The 12,540-nt window shown below is 30.5% G+C and overlaps 2 protein-coding genes across 17 annotated transcripts in view; both read right to left on the bottom strand.

Moving 5' to 3' along the window:
• Window positions 1–127: 127 nt before the first annotated feature.
• LOC129793088 (kxDL motif-containing protein CG10681) lies at window positions 128–1,011 on the bottom strand. The gene is made up of 2 exons (XM_055832684.1): window positions 771–1,011; window positions 128–690 (listed from the first exon to the last, which is right to left on the bottom strand). Exons 1-2 carry the CDS (start codon window positions 950–952, stop codon window positions 243–245), a joined length of 630 nt encoding a protein of 209 aa, XP_055688659.1. The 5' UTR covers window positions 953–1,011; the 3' UTR covers window positions 128–242.
• A 216-nt stretch (window positions 1,012–1,227) lies between these two features.
• LOC129793087 (protein grainyhead) overlaps window positions 1,228–12,540 on the bottom strand; it is a 102,083-nt gene continuing 90,770 nt past the window's right edge. For 13 of the 16 annotated variants that reach the window (XM_055832670.1, XM_055832673.1, XM_055832675.1 and 10 more), the window contains 6 exons: window positions 11,627–11,725; window positions 9,595–9,774; window positions 9,346–9,503; window positions 8,418–8,610; window positions 7,230–7,294; window positions 1,228–3,916 (listed from right to left, as the gene is read on the bottom strand). In XM_055832670.1, the coding sequence (XP_055688645.1) occupies window positions 3,790–3,916; window positions 7,230–7,294; window positions 8,418–8,610; window positions 9,346–9,503; window positions 9,595–9,774; window positions 11,627–11,725 (822 nt within the window). In that variant the 3' untranslated portion in view covers window positions 1,228–3,789. The remainder of the gene's footprint in view (window positions 3,917–7,229; window positions 7,295–8,417; window positions 8,611–9,345; window positions 9,504–9,594; window positions 9,775–11,626; window positions 11,726–12,540) is intronic. The other 3 variants (XM_055832676.1, XM_055832677.1, XM_055832683.1) reach the window with 1 other exon arrangement.

Here is a 12,540-nt window from a genome sequence, read left to right as displayed (position 1 = left end):
ATGAGTGACGTGTAACCGTCTCTCTTTCTCTTCAGTAAACAGTACCAAAAAGTAGGTGGGCTTTTGGAACCTACATTTAGAGCGCCAAATTCAAAGCAACTTCTGTAAAATTTGTCAAAAAAACATGTTTTGAGCGAAATTCTTTATTAGAGAAGTCAAAGAAAGATGAGAAAGATAATTTAATTAATTAACAAAATGTGGGATTGCATGAACTATAGCACCTCCTAGACTAGGGGCATCCTTCAGCCAGTGTCTGAGAGGGAATCATTGGAATTATCCGTGGAACTCGTACGATTGGAGAGATTACTCCCACTGGCATTATTATCAGATCCCTCCATGGGAACATACTCCACTTCCTGACTCTTCTTTGTCATGATTTTCTTCTCCTGCTGGGATGGCGGCGCCTCCTGGGCCTTGGGAACAGCTGCAGCAGCTCCTTCAGTCTCATCTTCCGCCTCTTCGGCAAAACTACTCCGCTGTGGCTCAAGTTCGGCAAAAGCCTGCGGATATTGGGCATTGAGCTTCCCCTTGATGGTTCTGATCTTCTTGAAGATATAGTCCAGGTCCTTCTTCATGTCATGCAGGAGTTTTGTGTGCTCCTTGAGGTCCTCTGTGGCTTTTTTGAGGCGACTTGCACTGAGAATGTTGCAATTCAGGGTCATCTCATTTGTCTTCTCAAAACGCTGCAGCCTGGAAGAAAAATTTAATTTACTGCTCATCCCACTCCGGGAAGTGTGGGAGATCCTTGACTCATCCCTAGGGGTACTTACATCTGCTTTTGATTGTAGATAATCCTCTCCACTTCACCCTGATTAACAATTCCAGCTAGTCCTTGGATAAAAACTTCTGGTGCCAGGTAATTCTGGAAGCATTCTATACTAAATTCACTTTCGGGAGTTCCATGGGGCCCTGTTTTGCGTGACTGCACTGAACTACTCATTTCCGGATTCATTTTATGGGCTTTTTGTGTGCTCAAAATTGGAATGTTTTCGAATTCTTTCAATTTATTTAGGAGTATCAAAGTGAGGTTATGTTACTCTGTTAGGTGCAAGATACAAAATTACGTGTGCGAGAGCAGGACAAATTAACTGTTCGTTATGCACTGAAAGAAAAAAAATGTTCAAATCACTGAGAGAAAATTTCTGCTGCACAAAACACTGAAGCAAAAAAAAAAAAAACATGAAATCATAAAAAAAAGAATCACAGCTAATAAATTAATAAAAACACTTTTCAATCAATTACACTCTCTATTTTATTTATCTCTTTTCAATGTGTAAATGGATTGGTCTAAAAACTAATTTAAAAATTCCATAAAACTACTTCTTCATTATCAAGAATAATTTGACAATATAATTTCATTTATTTTTTTTAACAATATTTTTATATCAAAAAATCCTGTTTTATTTATTTATTTATTTTAGTTAATTTGTCTTTAATTCCGAAATAGAAGCAGAATAAGAAATGTTTAGCAGAGTTCAGAAAAATTTAAAGATTTTTTTTTAAATTAAATTTTAGTTTTGAAAATTTGAGAAAAGGCTCTTGAGTGTTTTTCATTGTGATTAATATTTTTCCTCTTTGCGTTTACTATAAATCCTCCACCAAATATCATTTAAAAGTAAATAAAAAAATTAAATGCAAGTAAATCTTAATATTTATGAGAGAATACACAAAATTATATACTTCAATATAATCCTATAAATGATTATATGGAAATTAGAATCATTATGGATAGCTTTTTCTTTCCTTTTTTTTCATTTAAAAATAATATTGCAGAATTCACAGCTAAATTAATAACAAAATAATGTTTTTTTTTTGTTAATTCGTTTATCGACAATTTTGTAATTTTATCATTGTGCAGAGAGCTCATAGTATAGGGTGTTTATGAAAATGGAATTATTATTTTAATTTTCTGACATGTTTTTATATTTATTCTTTCAAAATCTTTTTCTTTTTTTTTTTTAACTTTTATGTAACAAATTTTTTTAATGAAAATTTTTAAAATAATTTTCTTACATTTTTTTTAATAATCTCACAAAAAATATAATTTTGACAAAATTAGACTGTTAATCTTTAAAAATTCTCTTCTATGGTTTTTCTAAAATACTATGAGTTCTTTACACAATTAAATCTTCCACATAAATATTAATTAAACCGTCGATGTATCCTGCTATGAATAATTCCCTTTCTATCCTAAAGAAGAATCTTTATCATCGATGAATGTGTTTTCTGTGTTATTAATTAGGAAAAAGAATTACTATAATTTTATGGAATTCGTCGATAAAATGTTTCAACATTTTTTTTAATCTAACAATTTTTTTGTCACTATTTTCAGTTTTAAACATTTTTTTCAATTCTTTTTAATGCCAAGAATTCTTTTTCTTTACCTCCCAATTTTTTTGTATAAATTCTTTTGTATTTTTTTTTTCAAGAATTAATTAGAAAAAAATGGAATATGAACTTAATAAAAAAAAACTTTGTTTCGAGATCGAGAATTTACATTAGAAATATAAAAAAATGTGATAAATGTTTCTTTTTAAATTGGCATAACATTTAAAATTAATTAATTATATATATTATAAAAAAATGTAAATCCTTAAATTGTAGATTGGCACTCAAAAGATGTAAAAAAGTAAGATATTAGCAACATTTTGCTTCTGCTGACTCTTTCATCTTTATTTTCTTAATATTTTCTCTTCGTAATAAAAAAAATCATTCGCTCTTGTTTGAAAAAAACTCTCGCTCGCTTCATTTGATCTTCTTTCACCATTATTTTCTCTTGATTTACGCATCAGGTACTTAAATATTTTTTTTTCATATAAAATAATTTATTTTTTGTATTTTTTTTAATCCTCATTGTCCACTGTTATTTTATTACAACGTGTAAAATTGAGAAAAAAAAAATCCACGGATTTATTCTTTCACCTCAAAATTATGGCAGTTCTCTTTTCTATTTTCTTCGACTTAATAAAAATTGTGTTCACAAGAAGTTTGTTTTTTTTTCTTTAATAATAATGTGGCTGTTTACTATAATAATGTTGGCTAGAATACTTGTTGATTACTTCTAACTTCCATTTAACAAAAATATCTTACAAAAAAAACCTAGTGTTTTTTTCAATATCAAATTCAATGATGATTGAAAGGAGGGCAAATGTTGAATTTTTCAAAGTTTCAGAAACTTATTTTTCAATTCAATAATTTCTTATTTATTAAAAAAAAATTTTCGTAAAAATTCACTTAATATTTTTCTTTAAAGTTTACACAATAAATAGTTTTTTCCCTTTGAGAGCAAGAATACGTTTTTTTTTACTTTATACTTTCCTTTTAATTAATAAATGTATTTCATGAAACTATTTACAATTTTTCTTGAGAAAATCTCTAAAAATTAGATAAATTCTCTTAATTATAATTGCTTTAAGATTCAGCAAAAATAAGATATTTTTTTTTACAAAGAATTACTATGTTCTTTCAACATATTCTCCATCATAAATTATTCTTTTTTTTTCACTTTCAACTTTCGCCCATTGAAACTTAACATTTTTTATATCAAAATACTCTTTCAATATTAGTACATAATGAAATATCTAAATATACAAAATTACTTAATTTCTATGTAAAAAAATATCATAAATTGTAAATTTAAAAAAAATGTAAATCACGGCAAGATGGCAATTAAATTATCTCTTGAAATTGTACTCTGTAGTCGAAATTCCTCAACTTCTTTGCCACCACTCGTTGTGGGTGTGTGGCAATGAAAGAAGGGCTAGAAATGTGATTTACACCTCCCTCATCTCAATCCATTGGCAATTCTGTGAATGTTATATCGAAGACATCCTCCTCAAGTTGGCGAACCTCAAGAAGGAAAATATCCTCGTTGCAGTAGTACGAGAGCATGTCATCATCAATTTTCGCCGTAATCCTGTTGAAGAAAACAAAAGAAAAATATTTAATTAAAAATCTTTTTGGAAAATCAAGAAAAAGATATCCTTAAAAATATTTTCTTTCAGTCTGTTCTAAAGTGGAGTAAGCAGTATTTTTTTTTAATGTACTTTTAAGGCCCCTTAATCATTATTACTTTTTCCGAGGAATTCAAGAAAAATGTAGGAAAAACTTGCATAAAAATAATCGATTTTACTGAAAATATTGGAAAATTAAGGCCCAATTTTGGCAAAATATTGATTTTTTTATCCGTTAGCGGTTATAACAAATTAATTTGTTCAGCTACAAAAAGCCTATCTGGCAGATTTAATTCATTATCAAGTGAAACTAATCAAGAATAAATCCAACAAAAAACTACGACAAATTTTAACCTTTTGCAAAATTACAACAAATTATAATTAAGAAAAAAAAATATCAAATTGACCAGAATTAGTTTAAAATATATTTTTTAGCTAATATTTTTTAAGGAAAGATAAAAAGTTAGAAGAAGCTTCATTTGAGATATTTGTTTTCATTGAAAAAAATTATATTTCTACATAATATCGAAACATCGCAAAAGTGGAACAAAAAAATGCCTATAAGACTTTCTGTTCTAAAAATAAATATTCTTACTAATTTTCTGTTGCTCTTAATTTAAATTTAAAAAAAAAAGTAATTTTATTGCACCCCAAAGTGAACAGACTATTACAAAAAAATAAAACATTATATTGTTAAGAATTCTGTACAATTTTTATTACATTTTATGTAATAAAAAAAATTTCGCATGAATTTGAAAATATTTTTTTGCAAATTAAAAAAAAACTCTTAATGTTGCGAGCTTTTTGCTAATTATGTGCATAAAATGAAAAAGGTCAAGAGGCCGTAAAATCAAATTAGTTCTTTGTTGAATTTTGAGTATATTCAGATAAAATGCACAATTTTATTAATCAACAAATTCTTAATCACTTTCTGATTCATCAGCGGGGACCTTCATTTTTTTTAATCTGAATTAATGTGCTCTGAGAACCTCAATATTTTTTTTCTAATTTCATCTCGCCTTAAACGGATTGTAAATTAAATGAGAAAATAAGAATTTATTGCTTCTTTTTAAATGCAAAAGAGATTGCTTCGAGATTCTGAGGAAAAAAAGTTGATAATAAATAATGCTGAAGTGTTGAAATAAGGTATATAAATATAAATGTAAATGCAAAGTAAAATATAACGGTAAAATATAGATACATATAATATAGGAGAAAAGGGAATGTACATGGTAAGTTTCACTTACGGGCTGTGATTCTTCCTTCAGACGCCAAGTTAAATATATGTAAATGCAAAGTCTAATAGATAGCTGCAGAGTATGGATTAATCAGAAAAGGGAATGTACTGGTAAGTTTCACTTACGGGCTGTGATTCTTCCTTCAGAGGTCAGTCTAAGTGTGATATTTGATATAAGTTTGGTGGTGCAAACTCTGGGGGAAGGCTAACTCGCGCATTGGCTGTGATTCGTGGCGCGAGTCATCCTTCCCCAGAGTTTGCACCACCAAACTTATATCAAATATCACACTTAGACTGACCTCTGAAGGAAGAATCACAGCCCGTAAGTGAAACTTACCAGTACATTCCCTTTTCTGATTAATCCATACTCTGCAGCTATCTATTAGACTTTGCATTTACATATATTTAACTTGGCGTCTGAAGGAAGAATCACAGCCCGTAAGTGAAACTTACCATGTACATTCCCTTTTCTCCTATATTATATGTATCTATATTTTACCGTTATATTTTACTTTGCATTTACATTTATATTTATATACCTTATATATAAGGCGCCCCGCTTCGCGGGGCGCCAAATAGTTAGCGTACTAATTAAACATGCAACTATATATATTTATATTTTACCGTTATATTTTACTTTGCATATATACTCACATACCGTATATATAAGGCGCCCTGCTTTGCGGGGCGCCTAAGAATTTGCGTATTGATTAAATAAAAAATTAAAACCCTTATATCTCTTGAACGGCTCCATAGATTTTCTTAAATAACCTATTGTTGGAAAGGTCTTGATCTCAACTATAACATACTGAAATTTTAACGAAATGCATAGTACAGTTTTTGAGATATTTAGACTTAAAAATTTTGGATATGCAAAATATTGACTTTAGCGCCTCTTGCGGTCATTTCTCGAAATTGCAATGTTCTAGACATTTGTAGGGCTTCACGAAACCTTTTATTTGCGCTTGAGTTGATCAAAATCGGACCTGTAGAACCCGAGATATGACATGCTAACTTTGGAAGGCTATATCTCGAGAACGGCGACATAGATTTTCTTCATTTTTGGCATGGAGCTAGATAATATAGTCAGCTATAACATACTAAAATTTGAAGAAAATGCATAGTGCAGTTTCCGAGATATTCATCGAAAACTAATCGAAAATTTTGTTTTTGATTTTTGGCCCCCTAGCGGTCACTTTTGAAACTTCGGATGTTCTAGAGAGTTGTAGGGTTTGCTGAGATCTTTCATTTGAGCCCGGGTTGATCAAAATCGGTTAAGCCGTTTTCGAGTTATGGTCGATTTTCGATGAAAAATTGTAGCGGCCATATTGACTAAACGGCTTGACCGATTTTCGAAAATGAGGCATCGTTGGAAAGGTCTTGATGACCCCTACAACATATCAAAATTTCAGATTTCTAGCTATAATAGGGGCTGAGATATAGGCAAAACAAAATTTGAGGGTTATTCAAAATGGCGGACGGAGGGGTGGGGGGGTGGATCTGACCTCATAATCGGATGTCTTCCAGTCGACTTTTAAACTTTGCCGTTTACCGCAAGTCTCTATCTATTACCGTTCTCTTGTAATTTAACAAAAGGTTCCGGACGGCCGGACGGCCGGACGGCCGGACGGACGGCCGGAAAAAATTTTTTTTGACATACGTTTTTTGGAATGTGGGGACCCTAATTCGTGCTCATACCAAGTTTGAGCCCGATCGGACAACATTGCATTTTAGGTGGTACACAGAAGCTGTGCTATTCTTTTCTTCGAAAGAATCACAGCTAAAACTATTCTTTTCTTCGAAAGAATCACAGCTAAAAATGTGTTACAACGAAGAAATAAAAAAAGAATATTAACAACAAGGTGAAAGTGTTAGCAACAAACAAAATCAGTGTTCTATTCAGAAGCATATCACTTTGCATAGATTAGAGTGCAGGTGGGGTCACATAGAGGTCAGCAGAGGGAAGAAGCATAATTTTATGAAATGTGCGAGAAGAATCTATATTAATAAATTATTTGCATTATGTCCAATCCACTTACCCTTTCTTATTTTTTCTGTACAAGTTATTTATACTCGACGATGAGATTTTGTATTTATTTTCGATCTGCAATTAAGATAAACAGAATGCTAAAGATAAAAAATTTGGAAAAGATAAATAAAAAAAATCATTATCAATCTTTCTTCCATCCTCCATTTTATCCGTATATGTATATTCCTTGTTTTTTGGTTTATGATATATACAAATCAAGAATAAAATAAGAAGAGAAGAAAGAATGAATATGCAAATGAAATTATTAATCACATTTCATTTGAATTTTTAAAAGATAATCTCCTTTTTATTGTAATTCATTTTTTTAAAATAATTTCTCGAAAGATTTGTGAGAAACACACAAAAAATAGGAGAAAAAAGAAGGAAATAGATAGTTTAACAAATAAAAAAAACTTTTGTGCCAATAAACAATTTTTTAATTTCTGTCTTTCTTATATTGCGTTGAAAATGGATTTTTTTAAACATTTTTTTAATGCATAAAATTTTTGAACGTTTTTTCGCTCCTTTCAGGATGTATTTCCTTTCTAAAAATAAATCCAAAAAGACAAAAAAATGTGTAATGAAAAATATTTTGCAAATAGAAACACGAAAAAACATTCAAAAATTTATTAAAGAGCGATGATTATTTTTTTTTGAATGAAAATACAATGATGTTAATAAAATTCATTTTATTATTGAATATTAACAAAAAATAAATAAAATCATAATTTTAATCACACCGTGATTGCATTGTTTTTGTTTTAAATCAACACCCATGCAAAGAAAATTAATTTAAAAAAAATGATGTTAACAATTTGTTAATCTTCTCATAAATCTTCTATTATTGTGCTGCTTTTGTGGCAGTTTTGTGTTGGAATTTTTTTTGCTTTTTTTTTGCAAGCAAAAAAAGATCGTTGCATTTTAGAGAACATAATTGTTTATTACAAAAATAAAAACATATAAGAAGCAGTTAAAAATTTGTGTTATTGGCGCAAAAATGTAAAAATTTTGTCTATAGAATTCTTGAGAGTGGATTCCCCCAAAAATATAATTCTTTTTGGAGGAAACTCTCAAATTTTGGGGGTAAAAAATAATTGTGTTTGATTCATTTATTTTCCAATTAAGAATAAATATTGTGAAGGGATGATTCTTGTCGAATGAAATGGTGGAGAGTTTTTTTTTATTTTAACTGACTTACCGCATTGAGGAGCCCTACAGTTGTGGGTGGAATCACATGAAGTGGCGTGTAGACATCTTCATTCTCCTGCCGCACGTAGAGCATTACACGATCGCATAGTGGTGGAGTCATTCTCGGTCGTTTCACCGCCTGACCAAATTCCCCCATTGAGTTCTGCACCATTCCTCCGTCCATTACATGATCTTTCTTTTCTCTGTAAAATGGAGGAAAATTAATTTTATTAAAAAAAAAGTTTTTGAGGAAGAAATGATTTCTGACAGCAGTCTGTTTGATTTTTTCAACAAACGATAGGGAAATGTGAGTTTACCCAATTTTGTATGGGAAAACTTACCAATCGAGGAAATAATTGGAAGGCTTCTATATATTTTTAAGGATCAAATACTTATTAAAAAAGTCTAAAAGAAATTTTTCACAAGCGTCAACTGGAAAAAGAAAAACGATAAAGATTTGCCTAAAAATGCAAACAATGACGTCACAAATATGTTTCTGTTTCTTAACACATCAAGTATAAAAATATGTTGTCAATAATTTATCGACAAGGCATTAGTATATCGATACTTCAGTATTAAAAGACAAAAAATACAATAATGACGTCATTTTTAACATGTCTGCTTGAGTTTCCCAACCGAGCTTATAGTGGAAAATGGGAAGTGTCTTTGGCGATTTTTGAATTCTATTTTTAATCTTTACATGATTACGCGTATCCTCATTATATTTCCTCGAATGCGGAGTTTTATGCTACAGAAACAGATAAACTCCTTTTAATATTTGTCAATATCTTTGATCTTCAATGTGAAATAATTCTGCTTTTCTTTTCGTGCTCCTCATCAAACAGACTGTTGCTTCCTTCAGGCAAAAATGTGCATTGTAGATATTTCTAAATTGTAGCAATAAAATCATTTATTGAGATTTTCTGATCTTTACTCACGTTGGCACATCAGGTGGAAAATGGTTGTGAAACTTGAGCGTAGGTGTGACGGGCTTATTGGCGGTATGTAGCAGAAAAGGAGAAGTTCCCTTTATATCTGGAGATCCCGTCAGTGGATCGTCGTGTCCATAGAAGCTCTGCAATTCCATTCCAGATAGCTGTGGAGAGAGAAAAAGTCATTTGTTAGTTACACATAAAAGCAGCAAACTCTCTCCAGGATGGCAATAGAGCAATTTATTCAACACCCACCCTATCAATGTCCTCGGCGGGTGTAAAGAGAACAGGTGGCTTATTTAAATCTTGCATTGTATAGAATTCTGACCGATCGGTCACTGGATGGTACAATTCATCCAACTTCTTTCTCCCTGTTGTTGCCATCTTCCTCTTTGCCGCACGACGTTCTTCATCGCGCGTTTTGCGCTCAGCACCCTATAAAAGAAAATAAAAACATGTTAAAGAAAAAATTAAGAATTAAACAAAATTCTTAAAGATCAACAAAGCAATTGATTCACACAGTTCTCGCACAATCATATGCAAAATAAACATCCACGCGTTACATCTCAATAGTCATCGTCAAAAGAAGCGTGTGAGTGAATTTATGCAAAAAAGAATTTAAAAAAAAATCCGCGCATCTTCATTGCGAGTCAATAATTGCAGCAGAAGTGCCCGCTGATGCTCGACAAGTCCATTGAATTTAAATTGCAAATTTAAACAAAATGCATTCAAGAAAAGTTTTATGTTTGATCGCAGCTCTAAAGTGATCAAGTAATAAAACATCATTTCATTAAAATAAGTTCAAATATGACGTATTAAGATTTTTTTTCGTAATATTCACATAAGAAAATCAGACATTTGCGTGTGTATTTTTCCTTCAAAATATTCAGTGCAAATGTGCAAATTGATTTTTTATTTGCAATAAAACTTATAAAAGAAGGACAAAATAAAATTATTATTTCATTAATAAAATCCATCATTATCACGAGATCTCTTTCATTTTTAAAAATAAACTATTAATTAAATTTTCATTTTTCAGGAAAAAAAACTTTTTTGCTCAGGAAAATATTTCTCTTTGTCATGACAAAATCATTTAAAATTTTCCCAGAAAATTATAAATTTATCACAGATCTATGCACTTGCAAGTAGGACACCCTATAAAACAAATATAATAAAGCATTTTTCTTTCTTCAACGTATAAAAATTCCCCTCGCGTACATCGACACAACACATTGTGTATGCCACCTTTAGGCACTCATAAGAGAGCTTTATAATATGTGGATTGAGGTGAAAAATTTGAAATATTAATCCTGCAGGGTAGAAATTGATTAGCGGTTTATTGTGCTCCGCATATTTATTGTAATTTCTTCATAGAGAACGTAGTCTATGTATATAGAAACTTTTACCACCATTATTTGTCTTGATCGCCCACACACTTCAATATTTCACCTTTCGGAAGCCCCAGAGAGGCGCTCGATCACTCACGTATTTCCTTCACATTTGTTCAACACACGCCCCGCGTGCAAGAATGGACCTGAGCATTTTATCGTAGTGCGATCATCAGATTAGAATAATAAATTGAGTGTTTTACTAAACTTTTCCTGCCTTTTTTTCACCTCCCAATGAGCTTCCTTTGCATTGGCCTTTTTCTCTATATGGCAAATATGGTATATTCATATACATATTTTGCTTACTCTCTCTCTCTCTTGCTTCTCCTACAAGAGCACCGGTATTTGCCATTTAAAGTGCAAAAAGCATTTGGTATATAATTCTTATTTTAATAATAAAACCGTATGTGCGGTATATATTTCTTTTTTTCACCATTAATGAATTTCACGTTATAGAAAATCCACGATAAAAACTATTATTTAATTTCCTCAAGTATTAAATGCGATTTTTACGATCACCCCGTGTTGTCTTCTCGTAACAATTTTCGCCATCAGAACCATGGCAATGATGCGCGCACATGGAGAATGTTCTTTTAGTTATATTGTGAATCATTCCTGTGAGAAATTATTAAGTGATAACCATATATTTTATGAGCAATAATTCCTGATCTAAATGCTAGCTTCTGTTTTCCACTTTCCTACCCTACATAGAATTCCCCTCCCTCGACACCTCTCATAGCATGCTGAATAAAATTTACGATTATTTATATTATATTCGAATAGTTATTTTCAAGTAATTTGTCCCTCTTTTGCCATCTTTTACGATTGTACGATCACTCGGTGCGGTGCTTTGAATGGAATTCTCTAAATTTCCTTTACTAATTATACTAATGTCTTACCTTATCACAAAATACTTTTATTTGGCAATAACCCCTATGGAAGATTTGCGTATCTCGTGGATCTTCGAATGTGTCAATTTGTACATGAAGAGGTAAACCCTGTGGGGAAGAGAAAATTATATAGGATACAGATTAGTCCTTGATCAGTCAATCTTTAAAGCATTTCATGGTATAAATAAGCTCTAAAATTCCTCCAAAAACCATAAAGATCGCAGAAATGATCGTTGAAAAAAAAAAGATATTTTATTTACAATCTTGATAAGCAATTTCTTTGAAAAAAAGAAGGAAAATAAAATTTATTACTTCGCTTTTGACCATGATTCTTTTTAGCTATTTAGCACAAAAAAAACTATGAAGATCACACAGAAGATTGTGAAGATCGCTAAGATCGTTGTGATTCTTTAATCATGGCTAAGGTTTTCAATTTAAAATAAATATCTCCATACACTCGTCTGTAGCGAGGATAATAAAGATTATTATTATTATTAAAATAAATAAATATAAAGAAAATAATCATTGTGTTTACAATAAAAAATAACTTTGATAATGATCTTAGTAATTGATCTTTATATTAATTCTTGTGTTTGTAAAGTTTATTGTCATGATCTGGCCACGGTTTGTTTTTAATTTGCAAAAATTAATCATCAATAAAAAAATTAAGAGCGGTCTTGATTATGATTTCAAAGGACAAATAAAGAAATAAATATCTCTTTCCAGTATTTTGAGATTATATAATTTTAATTTTTTTTTCAAATAGTGATCTTTTTAATACCAGATAATCCAAAAAAAAACATCTTTTTTTTTACGTCAATTTTTAATTATCTAATAATCAATTAAATGAAATTTCCAAGAAAATTTTCTTAGGAGAATTTTCTTCAAGTAAAGATCGGTATTTAACATGTTAAAAATCATGA

Source organism: Lutzomyia longipalpis, chromosome 3, assembly GCF_024334085.1.
Source record: "Lutzomyia longipalpis isolate SR_M1_2022 chromosome 3, ASM2433408v1".
NCBI lineage: Eukaryota > Metazoa > Arthropoda > Insecta > Diptera > Psychodidae > Lutzomyia > Lutzomyia longipalpis.
The sequence above is the reverse complement of the archived record's forward strand: the minus strand, read 5'-3'. Positions and strand labels throughout refer to the sequence as shown.

Bases quoted from the DNA above. Each gene is read 5' to 3' on its own strand.
- LOC129793088 (XM_055832684.1), bottom strand. From the start codon at position 952: ATGAATCCGGAAATGAGTAGTTCAGTGCAGTCACGCAAAACAGGGCCC. The intron at 691-770 runs GTAAGTACCCCT...TTTTTCTTCCAG, and splicing joins ATCTACAATCAAAAGCAGAT to GCTGCAGCGTTTTGAGAAGA.